General features: G+C 37.3%; 1 protein-coding gene across 1 annotated transcript in view; it reads right to left on the bottom strand.

Moving 5' to 3' along the window:
- Positions 1-299: 299 nt before the first annotated feature.
- RSPO2 (R-spondin 2) overlaps positions 300-23,921 on the bottom strand; it is a 105,205-nt gene continuing 81,583 nt past the window's right edge. The window contains 1 exon segment of the mRNA XM_054645813.2: positions 300-2,392. Within this exon segment, the coding sequence (XP_054501788.2) occupies positions 2,283-2,392 (110 nt within the window). The 3' untranslated portion in view covers positions 300-2,282.

Raw genomic sequence — 23,921 nt, 5'->3', positions numbered from 1 at the left:
GCAGGATGTCCAGGACAAAGGAGGAGCTACAGAGGGCTACTTAGGGACAATTTTTTTTTCATTCTACACTCCCAAGTGTAGGTGTGTTGGTGTGAAGGTGAGTGGTACAGGAGAAATCAATGTCTATCTAATGTTCAGGGTCTTTTCAAACAAAATAATTGTATGGAAAACCCTCACATTTTTTAATCCAGTGAGAGAAAATCTGCATCTCCCTACCTTCTGCAATTTTTCTACATGTATGAAATTCCATAAGAATATGCTATTTGAATTTAAAAGGACCAAAAATATTTTACTCAGGAGTTTGTGACACCATTTTATTGTATTTTGAAGCATTCTTTCCATGACATGCCTAATACAATATTTGTAACCACTACTGAAAGGCTTGTATGAGGGCATAACTGAACTTACAGCCAAATTTGATAACCAATAAGCAGACAGACAGCTACAGTTCTTATTTTCTTTTTTTTTTAAGTGAGCATTTTATGTCCAAAATAGCATCCCAGGATTAGAGCAATCTTACTGTCTGTAACTTTATTATGTTCTAGGTAAATATGAACATACAGTGAAAACCTCACGGCTGAGTGGAAGTCCACAAGCAGTTTGATGGAACATTCATATGCGTCTAACATATGTACATTTTGGTAGTAACACTTGTCATAGCTAAATGCAGATATATTTGTGCTTACAGATGCTTTATTTCCCTAGTTTATTTGAAAAACATAAGCCCCATCAAACTAAAACTGGAATTTGTGGGATTTTTCTAAAGCATATGTCAAAAAGAGGTTTGTGGAGGTCTGGGGTTTGTTCTGCTGCTTCATTTTTTTTTGTGTAGGTCGTATGCAAGTTTTAGGTCTAAAAGTGAAATAATTTCTCTTAAGTGACAGTCATTTTAGTGTAGACTTCCCCTGTCAGGTTTCCAAAAATCACCTTGAATGCTAGCCCAATAATGCTAGATTACCAAATTACATATCCTGTGCCATTTTAATGTCCTACACAGAAAATTACCTCTCCCCCCGCAAAAAATATCCCAAAGCAAACAACAGCTGCAGAATAAATTTGTTAAGCTTCTACAAATAATCGGCAATACTGGGGAATTGGTGTTTTCTATACTTTTGAATGGTTGACCTTACATGACCTTTATTTTGTTTCTCTCTTATTCAGGGAGAAAAATTATTTGTTTTCTTATCTGACTGCATCAGGACTAACTGAAATAAAACACTGCATTACATTGGGGAAAAAAAAAAATCCCAAACTACATATACAGTCTTAGATACCAAGAACTTTACAAGTAATTTCTCTCCTGACACTCAAAACTTCTATCATCATCATGCCTCGTCTTAAAAAACATTAGACTTCTCTTTCTGAGACAAAATACATGGGGGCAAAGACAGAAGTACTGAATTCCAGAGAGAATTTGTGGATTACTAGTCTGGCAATTATACTTCAGAGCTGACACTCCATTGCGAGGGTCAGTGCAAGGTAGTTCTGCAAATGTGTGCCTTGCAAATGAGAAAAAAAAATCCAGTTTGTAACTATTGAGAAACATGATAAAATAGTTAAAACATAGCAAAAAGTAAACATTTACTGGATTATTTAAAGTACATTACTAGAACCAACAGAACATACCTTTAAACATGTATAAAGTATTATACATAAAAATGCATAGATGTACAGTAAATATGTTCATTTATATGTAGACAGAGTACTATGTACACACAGCCTGTTGTGCTTGGGTGAGTCTGAGCAGTGAATCCTGCAGCATGTTGTCTTAAAGCAGTTTTATTTCACAACTGTGTCGACGTAGCAAGTGTGAGAACAATGTACATTACCACTCAGTAGGTAAGTCAGATCCATTTACTCTTGAAATGTACAAATATAGGAAACAAAGGCCATAAATCCAATTGTACCTGCACCTCCAAGACTTCCTTTTCCCCCTGCTTATTTAAATATGCACAGGTCCACCTACTGGTGCTGTGTAGGTTTCTTTCCTTGCCAACATGTTGACCAGGCACTCAGAACAATGTCGCTGATGCACTTCAGGACCACTTCCACTGATCCAACTCAGTGCACTCCTGACCTTGAAGTCTTCAGGTCAAAAATGGCAGGAAAATATAAAATTAAAAATATATAAATAAAGCAAACAAGCTTGTGGGCTTTATTTTCACAAGTTATTTGCCACCAATACTGTCAAAGCAGCTGAATTGTAGTGCATCCACGGGCAGGAGGTTATAGCAGCTTTTGTGCACTTTGCAAAAAAAAATACATTAAGGAAAATCAAGTCTTTACTGGCTTGTTTTATCTGTTGCTAAAAAGATGCTGTGCTGCTTCTGAGCCCTTTCCATCAAATTCTTTTTCTTCTTTTTTTTGTCCTTCGTTTTTGCTGGCCTTCTCCCTAAAAAAAAAAAAAAAAAAAAGGAAAAACAAATAATAGCAATGAGTCAAGTAAAGAATCCAGAAGTGACAAAAAACCAAAAAACCCAACAAAAACAACTCAGTGGAAGAGAAATTATCAGTAGGGACTGCAATGGTAATGCTGGCTAAAGAGCTTTAATCGTCAGTGAAAACAGAAGTTTTCAGTGTGTTACAAAAGGAAGCAGGATCCCTGACTGTCATCACTTGTCCACAGGCACAATTTTTCTGGTATGAGTAACCATGTTGATGCAGGTTTCATTTTTGGCAGGGTAAGTTACACAAGCAACGTTATGCAAGTGCCCAAGGCCCAGAGCCAAATGAGAATGCAGGCTCCTTACCCACTGGAAGCTGGATATATGCCTTAGACCCTTGTGTAAATTTGTTTGAGTGAGTAATCCTATTTAAGTCATGTCCAACACATCTGTGACTTCAATGAGAAATTTGGCATTAGAGCCCAAGAACTTGGTTGGATGGCATCCTACCTGCTTTGGCAAAGACAGTACCAGAACTCTTGATATTGCTTATTAGTACATTGTGCCTAATTCTCACAGTATATAACTGTGCAGAAACAAAAATTTAATTACATGCTTCTGCTATTGAAAGTTCACTGAAAAATAAACAAAATTGGGAAATCACCATCAGTTCAGAAAAAAAAAAAGTTTACAAGCTTTTTGAATGAGAAAGTTTTTCCTGTTTAGCTCTAATAATAAATCAGTGCCCTTTGGTTATCTTAGCAAAGATAGCATGGACAGAAAAAATGTCAGATACAAAGGCCCTCATTGAGCAGTGCATTACCTTTTAAGTATATGTTTAAATCCTATCAAGTCTAGTAGGATTTAAGGAGACGACCAAATGTTGTCGGATGTGAGAATGGTCTGGATTTTCTTGGCAGTATCATATACTAAAATATGTGATCAATAGTAAAAAAATAAGGTTATTAAACTCTAGAAGCGCCAACTTTATAAACTTTCAGGAGCACTTAATGAACTTAAGAAGACAGTAAAAAGAAATTCGAATAGCACATTACACAAAAATGTGAAAATGCATTTTTAATCTACATTGTTAGTACATTATTTATTGGGAAAAATGTTTGCCAGTCTGGTTTTGTCTTATTTCCATATTGTTTCTTAATTAAAAAGGCCCAAACCAGTGCAAAGAGTTTTTCTCTATTTGATAATAATACTGAATAAATCTGGTTATAAAATTATCAACATTATGATTCATTAAAGATATCTACATACTTCAGATTATGCATTTGTAATACACTTTCTAGGCTACTATTCTCTAGGAATTATTGGAGTACTAGTATATAAAACAGGACAGGACATTAAGGTAATAAGCACATGAGTTTAGTCCATATTAAAAATCATAAGGCTCCTTGGAGTTTACTACTGCTTCTCATTAAAGTCTGGCATTAAAGTTACTATGGCATTTTGCCATTTTTAAATCTAGTTAATCCTACACAATAAATCCTCAGTCCAACCAAGCATTAATCAAAGCAGCTTTTAAGTTAAAACTCTTTAGTAACAGTGTATCTAATGACGAGGCTCGCCTAATGAGGTCAGAGGGAAGGAACACTTGACACAAAGTGGCATTACAATAAGGTGGTTTGAATTACAGAAATTTCAATATATAATATTTTTTTATGGAATTCTACTGGTTGGTATATTTTAAAACATCAAAACTTGCATTAATGTATTGCTCAACCCTGTATTCTAACTTGCACTTTCAATATACTAAATATTTTTATCCAAAGCTTTGAAATGCTTATTAAGGAGGAGTAGATGAGGGGAAATAATGTGAGAGAAGTCACCAATTCTGCTGGTCAATTGGTTCTCACAAGACCAGCAGAATCATCAGGAGCTTTACTGGAAATTTCCTACCCAGTTTGCTCAGTGATCTTACCTTCTGGGGTTTTTCACTAAATAGACTAATCAGTAAAAGAAATATAAACTTCAGTCAGTGTCTCATCTAGTTTCTCTATGACCTCCTCCAGAGAACTAGATTAATTGCTTACTATAAGTTTAAGGTAGTGAAAGATCCTATTATTTTTTCCTCTAAAAAACTGTGAGTTGAGCTGATAAAATAACACACAACACAGTTGGTATCTCTCTCTAAGCCTTAGAAAGTAGCTCCTGCAATACAAACATCAAACCAAATTGCCAGCACACTCCCCATATGAAATCCTTAAAATAGAAATGAACGGGTCTAGAGCTCATTGATTTGACGTCACTGTGCAACAAGCACATTGCAGTGCTTCTGCTGCTCTGCAGCAATTGTCTCCCTCCCTGCTTTTTTATTCCAAGGGACAACAAAGGCCAATTAACTTCCACCTGTGCTGTGGACTAGCTATCCATGCAGAGGCAACATCCCTGAGCCACTGATAAAAGATAGTTGTTCTTCTGTTAGAAGAACAATTATGGCTGCTCACCATATCTCAAATTGTCCTGTTATACAGATTAAGTTTCATTATTTTCAGGACAATATTAAACCACAAAGAGAAAATCTAGATGATTCCATGATGCTAAGAGTCCCAAATTCCAAATGTCATTTTAACCAGAAAACTGAATATAAAAGGTATATCTTGGGTAACCATCAATTCCCATACTGTTAGTAGAACTTAACAGAGATTAGAGATTAGCAAGAACAAACTGATTATGAAGACTAGAGTTCAAAGTATGCTGCTGAAGTGAGGGTAGTGAAGAACAGGTTGCCCAGAGAAGTTGTGCCTGCCCCACCCCTGGAAGTGTTCATGGCCAAGGATGGATGAGGCTTTGAGCAGCCCAGTCTAATGGAAGGTGTCCCTGCCCATGGCAGGGAGTTTGGAAGTAAATGATCTGTAAGGTCCAACCCAAACCATTCTATGGTTATATGAATATCTGAGATATTAAGTCTGATCCAATTAACTTATAAACCTCTCCTGATCAGAAGCAGTATCCAAGCAAGCAAACAATCCATTGCAACTGCCTGGAATCCACAGTCAGCACTGATCTTTTAAGTGACATTATGTCCTTCCTAGTGGAAGGATGCTCATCTGCTTTTTGTCTGGCAGAGGGCAGTGCACCTTGCTTCTGCTTTCTGAGTTATAGCTCTCCAGGCATCATCTTCAATCTTTGTTTTATGACTGCTGTCCCTTTTTTTTTTTTTTAAGACTTTGATGCTAGCAGCAAGGGGAGCAAATACAAATAATTCATGCTAAGAGCAGGATATCTGAGCACTGTTCAGATATACTGCATACTGTATTCTTATATTTATTTTGACTGTGTTTTCCCTTGCATACAAACTAGGTAACTAGATTTTTGTTGGAAAGCATTTTTTATCTCTGACTGTCTAAAAACAGGCTCCTCAATTTCTGTATCAAAGTCAGCCCTGAACATGATTTACATATTTTTTTTTAATTCTCTGTAAAGTCATATGTATACACTGAAATCTATAGGGTCCAAGAAAGATGTGAAATGTAGCTGAATTCAGTGTTCAGCTTCCTACTAAAATAGAAGCCTTGAAAGCCCAATGTATCTATCATTCTATATCTTGCATTTCTGCACAGGTTATTTCTGTAGAAGCAATACTGTAATTTAAACTCTGTATTTCAATTTTTAAAAATTCAGTTTTGCAATTTGCTTTATAAATTACCAATGAGTAAGTCTTTATTTTTTAAGTAACTTATCCCAATGGGTGGTGTCTTTACAGTGTTATTCATTAAACTTTTGCTCTGACCACTTAGTTCTGGTAGGTATCTGGGCAACTAATATGCTATGTAATGAAATATTATAACATATTTTAATGGCAACATTAAATGGTAATGGTCCAGTATAGGTTATCATGCAATTAGAACATGCATTCCTTGAAAAAAACCCCATTATTTATGCTCATATACCCAGCAACTGTCCACACACCAAAGAGTAACAGCTACAAAAAAAAAAACTCCAAAAGCAACCTTAAACTGGATTTTTCTGGGTTATTTTTCTTCATTTTATGTTGCTTTTGTACCATTTTATCTGTGTTCTTCCTATAACTCATGCCCTTGTGTTCAGTTTTCTGGTTTGTCTCATACCCCAAGCTGAAAGATGCTTGGAAATACTGGGTATCCCTTTTACATGGACCCACCTGGCCAGCTGGGGATACACATTACCTGGTTCAGAGGGAGCCTTTAGCACCTTCTGACAGCTGCAAAGGCAGTTTTCTCCAGACAGAATTTGGGCATCAGATTCCTAACACCCAGGGCAGTCCTGGCCCTCCAGAGTTAAAAGGCAGCAAATGTATTCACAGGGACTCCCAGCCACATTTCTTGAGATTTTTGACTCAGCCAGAGGGCACCAGTTCAGTGCCTGAACTGTCCATCTGGTGTATAAACACTGCTGCAAGTACAGTTGTCCTAAGGAATCCTGTCCATTGGGAATTTCAGCAGAGAAAGTATAGTATGCAGCCACATGAGGGCAGCAAATTTAAAACATTTAATAAAAGGGAAGAACAAAACAACCATCTGCAGTTTTATTTCACAGTATAATTTCAGCAGTCTTACATACAAATAAATCACCATAATAGAGCTACCAGAAAGCTTAATATTTCCTTCCTTATTTAAAATGTCTTTCTCTTCTATTGATGATTTCTGCATGATGGGATTTACATGCATGGGCCTTTTTCCCTTCTGTAGACTTTCATGCCCAGAATTTTCACTCCTAGTAGCAAGGCACAGGGGAATCCTAAGATAAGAGCAGACCCTGCTAAATACACCTTTTAGTCTTTCCTCCCCTTTCACCTGTCCTTTAAGGAGATAAATGCTTCATGTTTGTACATCATGCTCCTACAGACACAGTACCACAGTCCTTGTGTGTGGCAGCATTTCATTAATGTGGAAAGCCAGAAAAGTTATTAGCAAGACATATCACTGAAGGATGGCAACATTAGGGAATTAATGACAGCAGAGGAAAGATACTCAGTGATTAACCAGTCAATGAGATCAACTCAAGAGAAAGATGGCAGGTCATGGAATCATAGAATAGAGTCATTAAGGTTGGAAAGGTCATCTAAGATCACCAAATCCAACCACCAGTAAAGCACCACCACCATGTTTGCCACTTAACCATGTCACAATCACAGAATCACAGTACCATTGAGGCACTGGAAAAGACCTCTAAGATTCAGTATGATCAATCACCAGCTTGCCAGCTAGATCATGGCACTAAGTGCCATGTTCAGTATTTTCCTGAACACTTCCAGGAATGGTGACTTCACCACCTCCCTGGTTTAACAACCTTTTCTGTGAATAAATTCTTTCTGATGTCCAGCCTGAACCTCCCCTGGCACAGTTTGAGGTGATGTCTTCTAATCCTGTCTCTTGCTGCCGGGGAGAAGAGCCTGACCTCCACCTGGCTCCAGCCTCCTTCCAGGCAGTGGCAGAGAGCAATAAGGTCTCCCTTGATCCTCCCCTTCTCCAGCTGCCTCAGCCATTCCTCATGTCAGCTTCTGGAGGAGCCCCCTCTGGTCGAACACTGGTCATGCACAGACCCACAAATGCCTCATCACTTTGCATTTGTACCACACATAAACACTGACTGCAAAATTCCAAAAACCGAGCAAACAAAGAATTCGGTCCAGAAATTATTCCCAGAAATAATATATTTCCCAAGGCTTTCAGTTAAAAATTCTGGATACTGAAACTGCCAGAGAAATGCACAAATTGTTAAGAAATCTTATAAACACACACTCAATGGAAAAAAATTCCTCACTGCTACAGAGTCATCCTCTTCCTAAAGCATGATTTACAAACCAACACTGACCAGTGGCCCAGAAGAAGGGGACATACACAGCTTTAGTAACTTTGCAAACCACAACCCATGGGTATCTCTACCAATCTCACTTGCTACTGAATTCATGACAGTTTTCTTAAACTGGTTTGCAGTTGTGGATTTTTTTAATGCCATAACATTTAGGTTGAAATTGTCTGTGCTCAATATGTTCTTTAGGAGGAACATGATTTGGAGGAAATCAGCCAAAGTAAAATATCTTTTTGGACAAGGAGTGAAAGACATTTTGTCTTGGATGGTGACACAGAAAAAGAAATAAGGTTTATGAGATGCAACAGAAAGGGTCAAGTGTCAGAAACCACTTCCTCATTTTCCTGGATGAATTTCTGATGTCATTTGACAAAGTCTTGTGAACACATATTTGCCTCTGAAGAGAGCAGAAGGGATGGAATGATCACACAGAGTACATCAGCTGCCCACGACACCATTTCAAATCCCCAAGGACCAGAATGTGTAAAGGTGGGTTAATAAACATTTTCAAAGCAATGAAACATGGTAACAATGGGCATCACAAAAAGTAAGGAATTCTTTAATCATTCTTTCTTCATTTGCAAGGGTTAAATAATGTTCAGCAAGTTAGTTCTTACAACAAATACTGAATAGGAATACAAAAAACCCATAACATAGTTATAGCCATCATCAAAACAGATTAAAATAAGAAGCAAATGAAGGTACTTCTTCAGCTTTGCAATGCCTGAGTTTGCAAGCTTACTGGTCTTCTTTTATTTTTTTTGGTGTAATACTGGTAGCTAATTGTATAAATTTATATTCCCAGTCTAATGAAATTAATAATAGACTAAGAATTGGAATTCACTTATGCAAACACAGAGTTTGATGTTTTGCATGCATTCTTGTCTATTTGATGCCAGTTTTCCTGATGAAATCAGAAAATTTCTCTCTTGAGTAAACTTTGCAATTTCTACACAAACCATTACAAAAGCACTCAGTGCAAAGCTGATCTGACTGATATCTTACTCAGTTCCTGACACCCAGAATCCTGATAGTTTATTTACAACTTAATAATGTCACAGCTTTAGGTAAATTATTATATCTATCCCAACCAGCACTTAGTGTTTTATATACTTGATATTTGCATACATCAGACACTTGGATGAAAGCTAATTTAAAAGATTCAAAGACTAATTCTTCAACTAAAAGGAATATTAAAATATCTCAAGTTCCTGCATCTAAATCCTGCTAGGTTTTTGTTTTGGCATTTCCATTAAGAAATTAAAGAAATTACTACTTAGGACAAGAATAAGCTGAGTGAGGTATTCTTTTTCTCCCAAACTACCCGTCTATTTTTCATCTGGCCTGAATACAAACTAACTAAGCAATACTATATAATCTGATGTTCTTTCCTGCTGGACAATATGGTATAATCAGACATTGTCATCTGTTAAAGAAATACTGATTCCTACATAAAGAATTCACATGTCATAGCCTATTGAAAGTTCAGTAGTCTTTTTCCTTAAATTTAGGGCAAATTAACTGGGAAAAGAGTCATCTTACACTGCTGAAATGCAATGCATTTCCCACAGTGCAGTTTTCCAGCATATACAGTAGATGGCAGTGAGATATGAACTGAAAACTGCTTGCTCTCACAACATTTCCAGGAATACTATTTTTTATTTGTAGAAGTACATATTCATGAAAAAATATGGAAAGTGAAAGACTAAAAAAACTCACAAACATTCTCAGAGAAGAAAGCAAGAATAAGCACTCTTGGGGTAGAGGAAAACCAGTAACCTCAAGGGGACATGGAAACTATAAAACTCTCATAGAGGACCCCATGTTTAACTGAATACACAGATGCTGAAATGTTGGGTGCCACTGTCCTCTCAGTCACAGTTCCATGAAAACAGGCAAGTCTCCACTGCAGCCAAAATGTTTGTCTAATGTAAATTTAGCTCAAAATTCAAACAATACGAATATCAGTTGCATGCAGGGTACTCATTATTCTTATCTTAATCAACACCATGTCAGATCAGATACTTTGCAAGCACAGCCAAGTAAAATATTTACAATGGAAAGTTTGGGATTTTTTATTTTCCCTCCTTTTACAGAGAAATAAAAAGCAAATTTCAAAATAATAAAAAAAAAAAGTATACACCATCAAGAGTATGCAAACACATGTAAATACATTCTAACCCTACAGACAACATTTATAGCTAAAAACTGATTGGCTTGAACTTCTCTAGGCTTGACTGGATACTAATCTGACTTTAAACTCCTTCTGCTCACTATTTCAAAATGAATTCTTTATTTTTCTCCCTGTTTCCAGTGAATATAATTAATTGTATTTTTATCTCATCATACTGGGGATAAAAAATGAATTTTATTGAAGCAATGTTTATTTTTGGCTCCCCCAAGGTTTAATTTCATACTGGAAATTGCATTTTATTCAATTAAGGGTTTCTTACAGAGAGGAAGATTATACTGAGAAGCTAAATTTTTTTAGAGATATATTTTCTTCTGTGGAATACTGTTTAGTTATGAAGAGTTAGTCCTTTGTAAATTCCCTTCAAGGATTCAGGTCAAGAACTAAGGAATAAATTTGTTTCAGGATTATTTTACTTTATTTTATTCCTTTTTTATAACTGACACAGCTCAGAAATTATTTTTATTATCCCTCATGCCCCTCCTTAATACTGCACAGTAAATCTTATAGATGTTCAGGAAGAGGATAAATTAAACACCTGACAACAAACTAAAGTACAGCAGAAGACTCCTTCTGAATAACAACTAAAAGTGAACATGAATGTATTATTTCTAATATGGTGTAAAATTATTGCCTCATTCTTCTCATGCAGTGAAGAGTGTACCAGGTGAGCCTTGCACCTGCACTGCTCCCTGCACTCACAGGATTTCTGTTCTCAGGGTGCTCAGGATGTTCCAGTGCCGGCCTGAATTTGGTCAGGCAGTCTCTGTTTGTCCATAAGCACTGAATACAGTGCACACCTTTCCCTTCTCCCCAGACATTTGATCAGACCAATGATCCAAATTTAGCTTTGAGGACTTCCCTCTACCTGTACATCCCACGCACTATGGCCACAGGCTTCTCCCTAATAATGCTAATATTATATATTATATTATATTAATTTAATAATGCTAGGCCTGCATTATTAAATCCAACAGTGCTAGAGAACATCTCCAGACCCTCCCTCCATTATCTGAACTTTGGCCTGGGGCAGCCCTGTCCTTCCCAGAGAGGCAGCAGGGGCCAGGGCTGCTCCTGCAGGCGTCTCCCTGCCTTGGGAGCTCTGAGCCAACCAGTATGGACCAGTATGGATGTGTCCCCAGCTGTGCCCCAGTGCAGTGCCAGGTAACAGCCCAGCAACACCAGCAGGGAGAGTGACTGTCCTCGAGCTGTGGCCAGGCAGGACTTACAGGATGTTCTGAGTGACATGGCTTTATCCCTAAATGTGTTACCATACCTTTCTTGCTTGCTCAGCACTTTCCCAAGACTATGAGGACCCAATAATTCACACCTGCATCCCTTTTCAAAGTCTGGAGATTAAATAATAAATACATAGGCAAATAAGATAATATTGGTCTCTTTCAGAATGCCTACATTTTACATTAATATAATTGAAAACATGTTTTATTGCTTAAAAATTAAGATGATGCAGTGATTACAAATGAGAATTGGGGTCAAAAGAACCTTTAGTGGGATTTCTTACATAAACACAAGAAATTAAACATTAGTTTCATGTGCTGTTGAGGCTACTAACTTGTTGAAGAAATTTGTCCAATCTAAATCCAAAGACAAGAGAGATGGAGGGTCCAATACTTTGGTAATTGTTTCAGTAATTAATCATTCTACCACCAGAATTTCTGTCCAATTCCTAACTTGAATTTTATTATGCAGATGTTATTTCTTATTATTCCTTCCTCTCCTAGATCAGACTTTAGATTAATATTTGTTCATCACCCGAGAAATTAAGCATATGGCAGATTTTGTGCACCTTTCTTTTGCATTTATTTTGTAGCCATCATATAATTCTTTTTTTACTTGTACCTACATTTTCCAACTGAACTGTTTTTCCAATCTTTTCTATAAAATACAGGTCTCAGTCTGGATGTCAGAACTCTGAAATTTATTTATTTTGCTTCTTCCTTTTTACTAAAGTTATACAGAAAGGAATTGCATTTGAAATTTTTCTCTATATATCATAGCAACTCAAATGATTTCTTTTGAGGAACACCATTTTTGGATGCCATTGCTCATCTTGCAGCTATGTTTTCCCACTTCTATAACTCTTTGATTCTGCAGAATAGCTTTACATTTAACTATATGAAAAGCAACTGTGATTGCTTTATGAAGTAACCTACATTTTTCTTTGGGTCTATCCTATAATATAGTTTACCATTATCCTCAGATTATTTCTTTTTCTAAAAGATGTTTATGTAACTGACTAAAACAGTAAGTAATGCTTACAGATACATCTAGAGGCCATCACCACTTTTTCCTAGACAACCAGTCAGCAAATGCTTTAATTTTATTTTGTGGTAAAGATAAAAAAAATTCAATAGATCTATTAATTTCCAGAGTCTGAACACATTCAAGCACGGTAGGTAGACCTGGACATGACTCCTGTGATGCTTCTGTTAGCTTCATTTCTACAGCTGCAAATATTAATCCAAAAGGAACAAACTTTGCAGAAGCTTTCTGTATATGAATGTACAGGCTTAGTCTCACAAAAAGAAATTCTACTTTTAAAGTAATTATGCTTGGTTAAACTCTTCTGATGGCATGACAACACCAAACAAAGAAAACCAAAACAACCTGGGCTGGACTTAACCGTATGCCTTTAACACCTTTCACATCAGAAGCTGCAATAAGAAAATGTGATCTCTCAGAGTGGTGCTACAGAGCACAGGTCTGTTATTTATCTTCACTTTTGAAATGTATGTCTAGGAAAAGCTATCAGAAACATAACTTGACTATTTTTAGAATGAAATCAGTATTACAATTACAATTACAGGGAACACCCTTTTTCTGAACCCAGCTGCAGCTGCTGGGGACATTTTTGTCTGAGCTCTTCCTCAGTGCCCACCAACCCAGCAACTACTACTCACAGCTTTGCAGGCAGAAGAGGATGCACTAAAATTGTCAGCCCATGGAAGCAAAGTGTGCCTGCAGGAAGGCTTAGCCCCAGCCATGCTGCTGGAGACTGGATGGACAGCTGTGCACTCCCATGTCCCTTCTCCAGACAGCTGTGCACGTGTGTGTCCCTTCTCCAAACTGTGCACATGTCCCTTCTCCAGACAGCTGTGCACGTGTGTGTCCCTTCTCCAAACTGTGCACATGTCCCTTCTCCAGACAGCTGTGCACGTGTGTGTCCCTTTTCCAGACAGCTGTGCACTCCCATTTCCCTTCCTCTGGACAGCTGTGCACTCCCATGTCCCTTCTCTGGACAGCTGCAGGAACACCTTCAAAAAGGCAGTGCTGGCCTCATGTACAGCAACCACCCCGAATTGAACAAAGGCTTGTCTGAACATTTTTTCACTAAACTGAAGTAAGTCCATGACAATAAATTTATCCACATTTATTCACATGCTTAAATATGCTAAATAATGAGTATGTATTTCAACCCAAGTGCATCAGTGTTTAAACACATTGTACTTAAAAGCATGTATTTTTTGCATTCAGCACTGTCCTGAAGAACACAACTAAAAAATGCCTTTTTTCCTCTTCCAGAGCTAAGAGAAGGGGAATCAATAAATGGTCTGCAGCATCTCTGCTGCAGCAGCCTAGCACTGTAGATGCTCTCAGCATCACAGCAGGCTGTCTTTCCCCAGATCCCCCTCATATACACAGCAGCTGGAGACACACTTGGCATCACATCATATAAGAAGCAACATAATATGGTGTCCAATAATACATGTGGAGTGGACAAATAGGTTCTCTTCTTATTCTGAGGTATATTTGCAAGAAAGTTAGTACTATAATCTCTACCATAATTTTCAACAACATGTCAAAACTAAATTGAAAAATTGAAGCTTTTCTTGCATCAAACATTTTAAGGTATATAGTCACTGAAAATTCAACTGAAATTAAATTGAAGGAAAATGCATGGATACTTTCTTAAGAAGAAAAGGAAAAAGAATACATGAAATAAACACAGCATGTAGCTTAAAGGCTACTTGCCATAAAAGGCTTTTCCTGACTGGAAGTTACAGTACAGATGTGCTTAAAAAACAGATGTACATCAAAGACTGTTGATTAGAAGCACAGAGAGAAGTAATTATCAGTTTCATTTTTTTAAAAAAAGAAATTCTTTATTCTAATACCAATAAAACCCTAGTATGTACAGAATGATTCTATGGGTTTAATTAACCATATGAAAAATATAAATGCTATTCCAGCTCCACATCATCAGATTCTTATGGCTACTTTGGTGAGCTTCTAATGTATGTGAGATCTTGCCTTTACTATTTTGCGACAGTATTAGCTGAAATACTGAAACTGTTCAAGATTTTTTTTTTCTTTTTTTTGCTTAGAAATGCCTGGTGCTGATAATTCTTTGTGCACCAGAGGTATTTCCACCAGTAGATATTGAGGCTGGCAGTCAGAGACTGGAATACAGTACAGCAGCACAAACCACAATCCTTGCTAAAATGGTGGCCAGCTGCAAGTGCTACACTTTATGAATAAAATCAGCAACCTGATGTGGCTGGCATCCCTGGCCATGGCAGGAGGGTTGGAACTAGAAGGTCATTAAGGTCCTTGCCAATCCAAACAATTCTATGTTTGAAAATAAACAGAGCAAGAGCACAAGTTTGAACACTGTCCTGAAACACTAGCAGGTTTCCTGGCATGTTTCTTGTGCCAACTGTCTTCCAAGAATGCTACCTTCCTGTTTGTCTGTTCTTTGCAAAAGATTAAGAGATGATGAAACATTTACCCGAACCCTTGAGACCTCACTAAATTCAAATTTACAACAGTTTTTCAAGCTGAACAATTTTTACAGATTAGATGCATGAGTGATAAATGCCTGGGCTGAAATACATGGTCCTAAAATCCAGACATGCAAGTTGTGGTTTAACCCAACAGGCAGCTAAACACTGCACAGCCATTTGCTCACTCCTCTTCAACAGGATGGGGGAGGACAACTGGGAAACAGGTAACATTCATGAGTTGTGATAAAGACAATTTCATAGGACAGAAAAGGAAGGGAAAATAACAATAACAACACCAACATCCGTGGTAGTGATAGAATATGGAAAACAAGTGTTGCACAGTGCAATTTCCCAGCCAGCCCCTGAGACATAGATGCTAGCCACCAGCCAATTCATCCTGGTTTTGTTGTTCAGCATGATGCCATATGGTCTGGAGTATCCCTTTGTTCAGGTGGGCTCAGCTGTCCTGGCTGTGTCCCCTCCCAGCTTTTTGCGCCCCCTCCAACTCCTTGCTGGCAGGGCAGCAGGAGAAGCTGAGAAGTCCTTGCCTTAGTGCAAGCACTGTTCAGCAACAACCAACACATGAGTGTGTTATTAACATTATTCTCATCCTAAATCCAAGCACTGTACCAGCTACTAGGAAGAAAATTAATACAAATGTATGACTTTGGCTGCATACTTGGACTGGCTGATATCGTTTTAAGTGCTGGAAGGAACTATTAATTTGGACCAAGCTCAGCTAAGTGATTATCAGCTCCTCACATTGAGGTATGACTGATCTCTACCAAATGCTAATTATTTCATCATGTCAGCAAATACTCATTTCTTGGCCAGCACATTCATCACAATCTATTCCATATGTTGATTTAAACTGTCCTGTAAGATTAATTGTGGATGACAACTGGATCATTTAGGGCGTGACATACTTATCAAATTAGTTACAAGCATCCTCTCAATTGTTTATTTTCCCTACTGAGACAATTAAACCACTATTACAGCCAGTTTCCTTCTCTCTGAGACTGGAAGCATTTTCTTCTCATTTACCGACTTCACAGAAATCCTTTCAAAATCCTGTCTGAATTTATTATCTTTCCAGTTATGGGTAATATCTTCCAGTTTCCTTCTGTGTAGCCAAATAATTACTTACTCCCTAATGCTAACTAGTTATTCTTCTTTAAACTTCTTTCCACATACAGGGGCTTTGAACATGTGATTTCTGTTGCTGCTCATTCTGTGTAAATAAACTTTAGGTAATAGCTCTTTCCTCAAACCTGATTTCAACAGGAAACGTAAAGCACTAACACACATTTGAAAAGAAATATTTGTACTACAAAACAAGCATTTCTCACTAGTTTGTCTGTCAATTGCAGGCAATTTAAATCTGAACAATCATTTGGATTAATAGTTAGAAATTGACATTGTTAAAACTTGTCTCTATTAGAACTATGGAAACATCACAGGTAAGAGTAACAACACAGATTAACTCTCACGTCTCCATGATTGACATTCACAACTTGCATTAATCATTATTCATATGTAATTAACTAAACCAAAAAATCCTGCCACCAGCACTATACACATGACATCTAGAAAAAAAAAGTTTTAAAATGCATATTAGGATCTAATGCCAACATCATACCACAAGTTACAGTTATTAATATATTTAGATTTTCATTGCTACACAGTGAGCTTTTCAAAGGAAAATATCTTAGACATTTGAATATTTCTAGAGTACTGAAAAAATTTTGCCATTTTAGACTATGGATCTGCCCAACAGAAAAAAACACCCAGAAACATATTAAAGTGATTAGTAAAGTAAGAGCAAGAAATCAATTATTCATTGTCAGGAAATGTGTCTATCTGGATTAAGTGATCATAATATTATATGTTTCCAACAAATACAATTCTCTGATCTTTAAACAATACATTATTTTTAAATACCTCTGATTTTATAAATTAGATGACTGATTTATTTTTTAATATCTGGATAAACATGCAAGTGAAATTTTTGTGAATCAAGACTTTCCAAGCCAAGTCTCAACTGTGGGGGATTTTTTTATGATTAAGTATGAATTCCTGGAAAACATGGTTTATCATAGAAAAATTGGCAAAACTTTCATAGTATTTGCCCTAACAGGCGCCACTGTAATGGGCTGCAGATCTATGAATAGGCCAAGTACAGAAGCTAAAACTAACACTGAACAATACAATATGTTACTAAATGGGAAGATAGGGTTTTCTTTTTTTTTTAAATTATAATAGATGGGATTGATTTCATCCATAATTTACATAATGAACAACTTAACTAGCCTGATCTCATCATTTCTCAAAAACATTGTTTTGATAAATGATTCTCTTCTGAAATTTCATCTGGCAATGAAATTTTGGTCATCTTTGAAGAACTGATTTATTCTCTTCTATGCACAAGAATTACTACTTGGAAACATAAATGAGCTTTCAAACAACAGACCAGATATAAGTTACTATTACTAGCAGAATTTTGCTCATTCCATGCTGGCCATAAGTCTTGAACAATCACTGAAACTCAAATTTCACAAATCCTTAAAAGCCTATGTACATAATGTTATGGTCTGCAAGAGTCAGCTGGTGGCATCAGAATACAAAAACATGAAAGTGGTGGCTCTGGGTGAAACAAGGATCCATCAAAACCACTACTGCAGCATTAGCCCAAAACTAACATGTCAGTAACAGTATAAAATTAGACAACGACATGTACTCCCTCTCTCAAGAAGCTTCCCCTAACACACATGAGGCCTGGCATGTCCATGGCCATATGGAGGCTCTCACTGCAGAAGGGCTTGGAAACAGGTTTCTGCTGGAGAACCTTTGTCCTATCCTGAAAGCCTCAGCCTGACCTTTTGCCACTCAGGAACTTCTTTGCCACTTCATGATGCTAATCCTGAATATCTGGTTAGGACCAGGTGACCATGACATTCTGACTTTCAATTTTTCAGCTGATAATAGATCATGACAAACTTTTCTGCACAGAAGGGACAGCTGACTTTGCATGAAACTGAAAATGTATGAAATCTAGGCTTAATAAAAAAGCACGAGACATGGATTGAACCTGCAAGTCTCACATGCGCTGCGTGAGACATGAGAGATCAGAAACGATAAGGGAAAATGTGAACTGCTGTATGAGATTCCACTAATAGAGAGTAAAAGAAAGAGTGGAGGTACAGCTCACCATAACAGTGTTTTCATGCTAAAATCAGGATATTTATATGCCCTGAACACCAGGCCCATTTGTTACATGATAGGTCATGAATCTACTTCTTTTGCAATAGCATGCCCATAGCATCATGTAGCAATCAAGATGCTGACACTTCAGACTTGCAGCTCCATAGTGTCATATAAAAATGTGAGCACGACTCCGTCTCTAATTTAAACTCCTTACAAATCAGACACATAGTGCCTGCATTTCAGTTATCTGAAGTTTCCTACTATAAAAAATCATTGCATTTTTTGCATATGGCTTTCAAGTACCACAGTTTGGAAAGACTGTCCCAGGATGGTAGTTACAAAGCATGAAAGTATGTGGAGATATTCATTTCTGATAAAATGAATGGTTAAGACTTTTGTTATAAGCTGACTACATCAGACAACACACTGAAGTCTTTCTACCACCTTTGGGAAAGAAAACAGAAAATTATTTTCACTGTGATTAAATGGGGTCAGAAAAGAGAAAGGCATCTGTTAATATTCTGTTGTGAGGCAAGCCTATTGAGCCAACTATTGTGCTAATGCAAATGGTAACAGTTTGTTGCAGATGTGCAGTTGAACATAATACAGCCAGATCCTCTGGGCTTTTTGAAGTAAGAAACTATACAGAAGATATTGGTGTGTTTAATAACCATTATAAAAGAGAATTTTGAACACAGTGCCCTTTGCTTCAACCACCAACACTGCAAATGTTCAGTTGTAAATGTTATTTTGAGGAAATGAAAATGTAGGTCGATTCAGAAATCAAAGTCCAAATGGCTAAGGGATTTCAGGCTTCTGTATTGACATTTCAAGGCAGACAGAATCTTTTTAGGTTCTAGTCACTTATTATTTGATTTTAATTATTATTGTAGCAGAGAGAGATAGAGTCTAAAATAGGGGAATTATTTTAGGATAGTAAGAAAGAGACTCAAATGGTGCTAATGTCTCAGTTGTAAGAAAAAAGCATCCACAGTATAGCAAAGAACTACCTTCTACTTTCAGCTACATCAAGTAAACTGCAGACATCTTGCTGGCATTATATATCTCACGTAAGTTCTCACTATTTTTTTCCATCGTGCTCTGCTAGTTTCAGAAATTTTCTCTACAATCACCCTCAGTGTTCCAGTGAGGTGTACAGCTTCCCATCAGTCATCTAGCCACATAAATTGCCCTTCCCTGCTAAAGCAACAGACTGAGAATATCAGGTGGACTAAAATGTCAGGTTCTCTAAATTACATAGTATGAAAGCACATGTTACATGACATTTTGGTGGTTTTTAATGAATTATGGAGAACCATGTCATTCATAAAAAGCCATGAACTTTTTACCTCTGGCAATATGCTTGCATTTAAGATAGCTAGTATAACAGTTTTGATACATGTACCACCACTTCAAATTTTAAATTGAACTATGCATAGCAGAAGATGGTTGAAGTTGGAAACAACTTCAAGCTTAAAAAGAGATGTCATCTGGTCCAACATCTCCTGCTCAAGCAGGAGCCATTTGCCTCAGACTATGTTCAATTGGCTTTGGAACATCTCCAAGGTGAAAGACTCCCCAGCTTCTTCGAGCAATCTGTGCCAGCACTTGGTTGAAAAAGTGTTTTGTGACATTCAGAAGGAGCCTCTTGGGTCTCAGTTCATGCCCATTACCTTGTTTCCACTCTCTCTTCAGGTATTAAACACATTAGTAGGATCCCCCTGAGCTTTCTCTCTGGGCGGAACAACTTTGCCTCTCTCTCTCAGCTTTTCCTCACAGCAGAGACAATCCAGTCCTTTCAACCATCCTCACTGAACCCTTCACTGAACTCTCTCCAGTATGTCCATGTCTTTCTTGTACTGGGGAGCCCAGAGGTGGGGACACTACTCCAGCTGTGGCCTCACCACTGCTGAGTAGAGGGGAAGGATCTCCCTCATCCCACTGGCAGCACTTCTCCTAGTGCAGCAAAGCACACCAGTAACCTTCTAGGCTGTAAAGGCTGTTATGGCACATTGCTGGCTCAAATACATAATTAAATTGAGATTTCTTATTTAAAGGTTAGATAAATATATCCCACTCACTTAGATTACCCATTAAATACAAAGTGGTATCACAATTATTGGGCAGGCTGATAAAAATTATCACTCTAGATTAGTTACATCAATTAATTTATTTTACACAGATTGGAAGAGCTTGCAAAATGGAATGAGTGAATTATAGCATTGAGTAAATAGAAAAGACATGCAGAGTAGAAACCCTTATTTATTGAAGAAAAATAAAGTAAAATCACAGAAAGTAGAAGTAAATCAGGGAAGTGGGGAGAAATACAGCTAAACAGGGACAAATGTGTCAAAGACTGAAGGAAGAAGAAAACATGCAGGGGCCCAGAAATAGTTTTGAAAGGTGCAAAAGTTCTAGAAGGCTGGCAGTCACAAGACACAACCAATGCCATGACAGAAGAAATGTTGACATGTGGACATTTTGATAAATTTATGTTAAGTAATGCTTTTTGTAATAATCCATGAAATAAAGTAATTAATAATTTAATATAATGCTTTTTAAATTAAATATTGCAATTATTTTATGGGGGGCAGAAAACTCACATCACTATGCATGCCTGCTAAGCTCAGTAACTTCAAAGATGGAGGTTTTGGTGAAGCTACAACAATTTCATGAATACTTGAAATTGTGATTTTCAATATGCACTGTGCAAGCACCTGTGTAAGAGTGGATCTATCTCTGTACAAGCATCCTAAGTGGAGAGTCACTCAATCAAACAAGAATATCAAATCTTGTCTCAGTATAGGACTGAAAAAATACACATTATTTGAATGGAATATTAGGAAATACTATGAATTTTCTTTTTTCTTCAAGGCACTTAAGAAAACATATCAAATTTTTTTGTGGTTATGTTAGAGAGCTAAATAAAAAAAAATACCCAGAAGTAGAAATGTCCCAACAAAAATGCACAGTGTGAGCAACAGCTATGTCTCCTCTCCAAACTGCATTATTCCATTGAAAATCATTTATTTTAGTAACCAAGAATTGGAGTTCTAAGGTTATTTAGTAGCCGCATCTTGACATTTAGAAAAATAGCTGTATATCAAGTGTCACAATTACACAGTACAATAGCAATATAATCATACAAAACAAAACACCATCCATTAACCACAATTTGAATATTTTCATATACTTCTGCAATTCCTAGTTTTAGCCAGTTCTGGAAGCTCCAAAATCCTGGAAGAAAGTTTGTTCTTATGGCATGATTTTGAGAATTTTTCATTCCTTTATAATGGTAAGATAAATCAAGTCATGATCAAGACTTTTTGCAATGATATAGAAAGCTAAATATTCTTGAGGTCATGGTTAGGATTCTAGGGCTGTGGGATAATATCTAGATTATATTCAAAGACATACTGTGCAACCATTATTCCAAACTAATATGTAATTCACAGGTAGATACAACACAAAAATCTCTATCCTTCTATTCCATCCCTTGATTTAAGCCTTGTAAAAATAGGGTCTTAAATTGTTGAAAATAAATTGTATATATTTTCACTGATATCAAGCTATGGAATATTAATCCCAATATTTCCGGGTGGGACGTGCCTGGCCTCGTCTGGCCTTTGCTGCTGGGCCAAAGGCGGCAGCTGTGGTGTTTCACCTCAGAGACACCTTTGGCTGGCTGGGTGCTGCAGCTGGGCACTCAGAACAAATCCAGGCAAAGTAGGAACTCAATTTACCTCTGGTGGAAAAGGTTCAGGCGACAGTGAAGAGAAAGGAGAGGATTCTATCATAGAGTTTTAATCCAGAGTTTTATTCCAGGATGGTAGACCTCGGAATCTTGTAACAGCTCCAACAGAATCCTGACCGCAGGGTCCCGTCTCCTTTCAAGCCCGGGGATGGGGGGAGGGGAAGGGACAGGTGAGGCACCAACCAGGTGTGAGGAGGGGAAGGCTCAAGGGATACAGACACTTGGACAGGCCAATGAGCCCAGACCTGAGGGGCATCTTTGAACTTCTGCCAACCACACCACGACCCTGCTGGAATGTTAAGATTGATGGACAGCTCTTAGCAGGAGGGCAAAGGGGGAGGGGAAAGGAGAGGTTGGCACACCTGGGGGGTTGGGATAGGTGAAACAGGAAATGGCGTCACACTGCAACATCAAGCAATTCCAAGAATAGTGCAACAACATTTTTATTGATAAACTGTTTAAAATTCCCATTTCTAAACCAGTCAGGGAGGGCTCCTTGTGAAGTGTTCAGCAGGTCTGACCGCTAAGTTATTTGTCTCGTTTGGGTTGATATGTGCAACTGTAACATAGTCAGAAATATTTCATAAATTAGGACACTGCTGCTGAGGAAAACAAGAGAATATGATTTTACGGCACTATTTATAATCTAGCATTTTATAATCTTGAAGTTTAGTGTGAACAAGTATAAGACTACAAAAATCTCCCAGCACACTCTGCAATATGATTACTCTGGGTAGAAAACACCAACTTTACGATGAACATTTTCACAAGCCCCTGAGGGATTTAGAGCAGCAAGTCCACCTAAAATGTCAGCAAAGCATTTTTATAAAAGCTGCCGGAAACTTTGAACACGCTCATCCCTCAGAAAGAATACTATTCAGCAGCAAATGTTCAAAAGTGCTCAGCACTCCTTAGGGCATGATAATAACAAAATTGTTATGGAACAAATTTTTGAAAGCCTGAACAACAGCAGCTGTGTATTAAAAGAAACACCAATAGTGAAAGATTAAAATTATTCTAGCTGCAAGCATCTTCTGGAGTTAGGAAATACCAGGAAGCCTGGGAGCACATGAATACTTTTAGTTCTGTGCTTGTACACATATATTTTAGTATTAATATTATATCTAAACAGATTATTATTGTCCCACTCTCTCTAATGTGGGGGTGTTAGCTTTTTGGGATGACCCAGTAAGCTTTAGGTATAAAGGAAAACTATGATATATATAGCAAAATTAATCAAGCACACACAAAATCCAAGTTCCCATATTATAGCTAAATGTGGTAGAGTGGTAGAAAAATACAGGCAGAATAATAAATGTTGGCTCTTGAGGCACAGTCCCTCAGTCAAAAATGTTTCTACATTTCATTATTATATACACAATTAGATACTCAATTTCCTGGTATTTTTCCATCAAAATAAAGATAGACTGTGATAAGCACTGTTTGAATCAAGGAAGATCCAGATCTGATTTTTATTATTATTATCTTTATAAATTTGGTAGAAAAACACTCCAAAACTTCCAAACTAGGCAAAGTACCTCTTGCATTTATTTTCAGAAGTGTAAGATCACCCTAAGAACAATTCAGGTCCTATTTAACGGGAAAATATATTTGCTAGCTAAAATGAGATTATGGAGCTCGTTTAGTACTAACTTCTGCCAAGCTTAAGCAATGTTTCTCTGAGTTACTACTGACTCATATGGCTAATGGCAGTAACTATTATCACTTCATTTTCTGTAAAATGACTTAGGCTTGAAACCTCCCACAATTGACCTCTGTGATAACTCATAATTGTTAAACAATCAGCAAGTGCTTGCTTTCCAAATCTCATACCTGTG

The sequence above is a fragment of the Agelaius phoeniceus genome, chromosome 1 (assembly GCF_051311805.1).
Source record: "Agelaius phoeniceus isolate bAgePho1 chromosome 1, bAgePho1.hap1, whole genome shotgun sequence".
NCBI lineage: Eukaryota > Metazoa > Chordata > Aves > Passeriformes > Icteridae > Agelaius > Agelaius phoeniceus.
The sequence above is the reverse complement of the archived record's forward strand: the minus strand, read 5'-3'. Positions and strand labels throughout refer to the sequence as shown.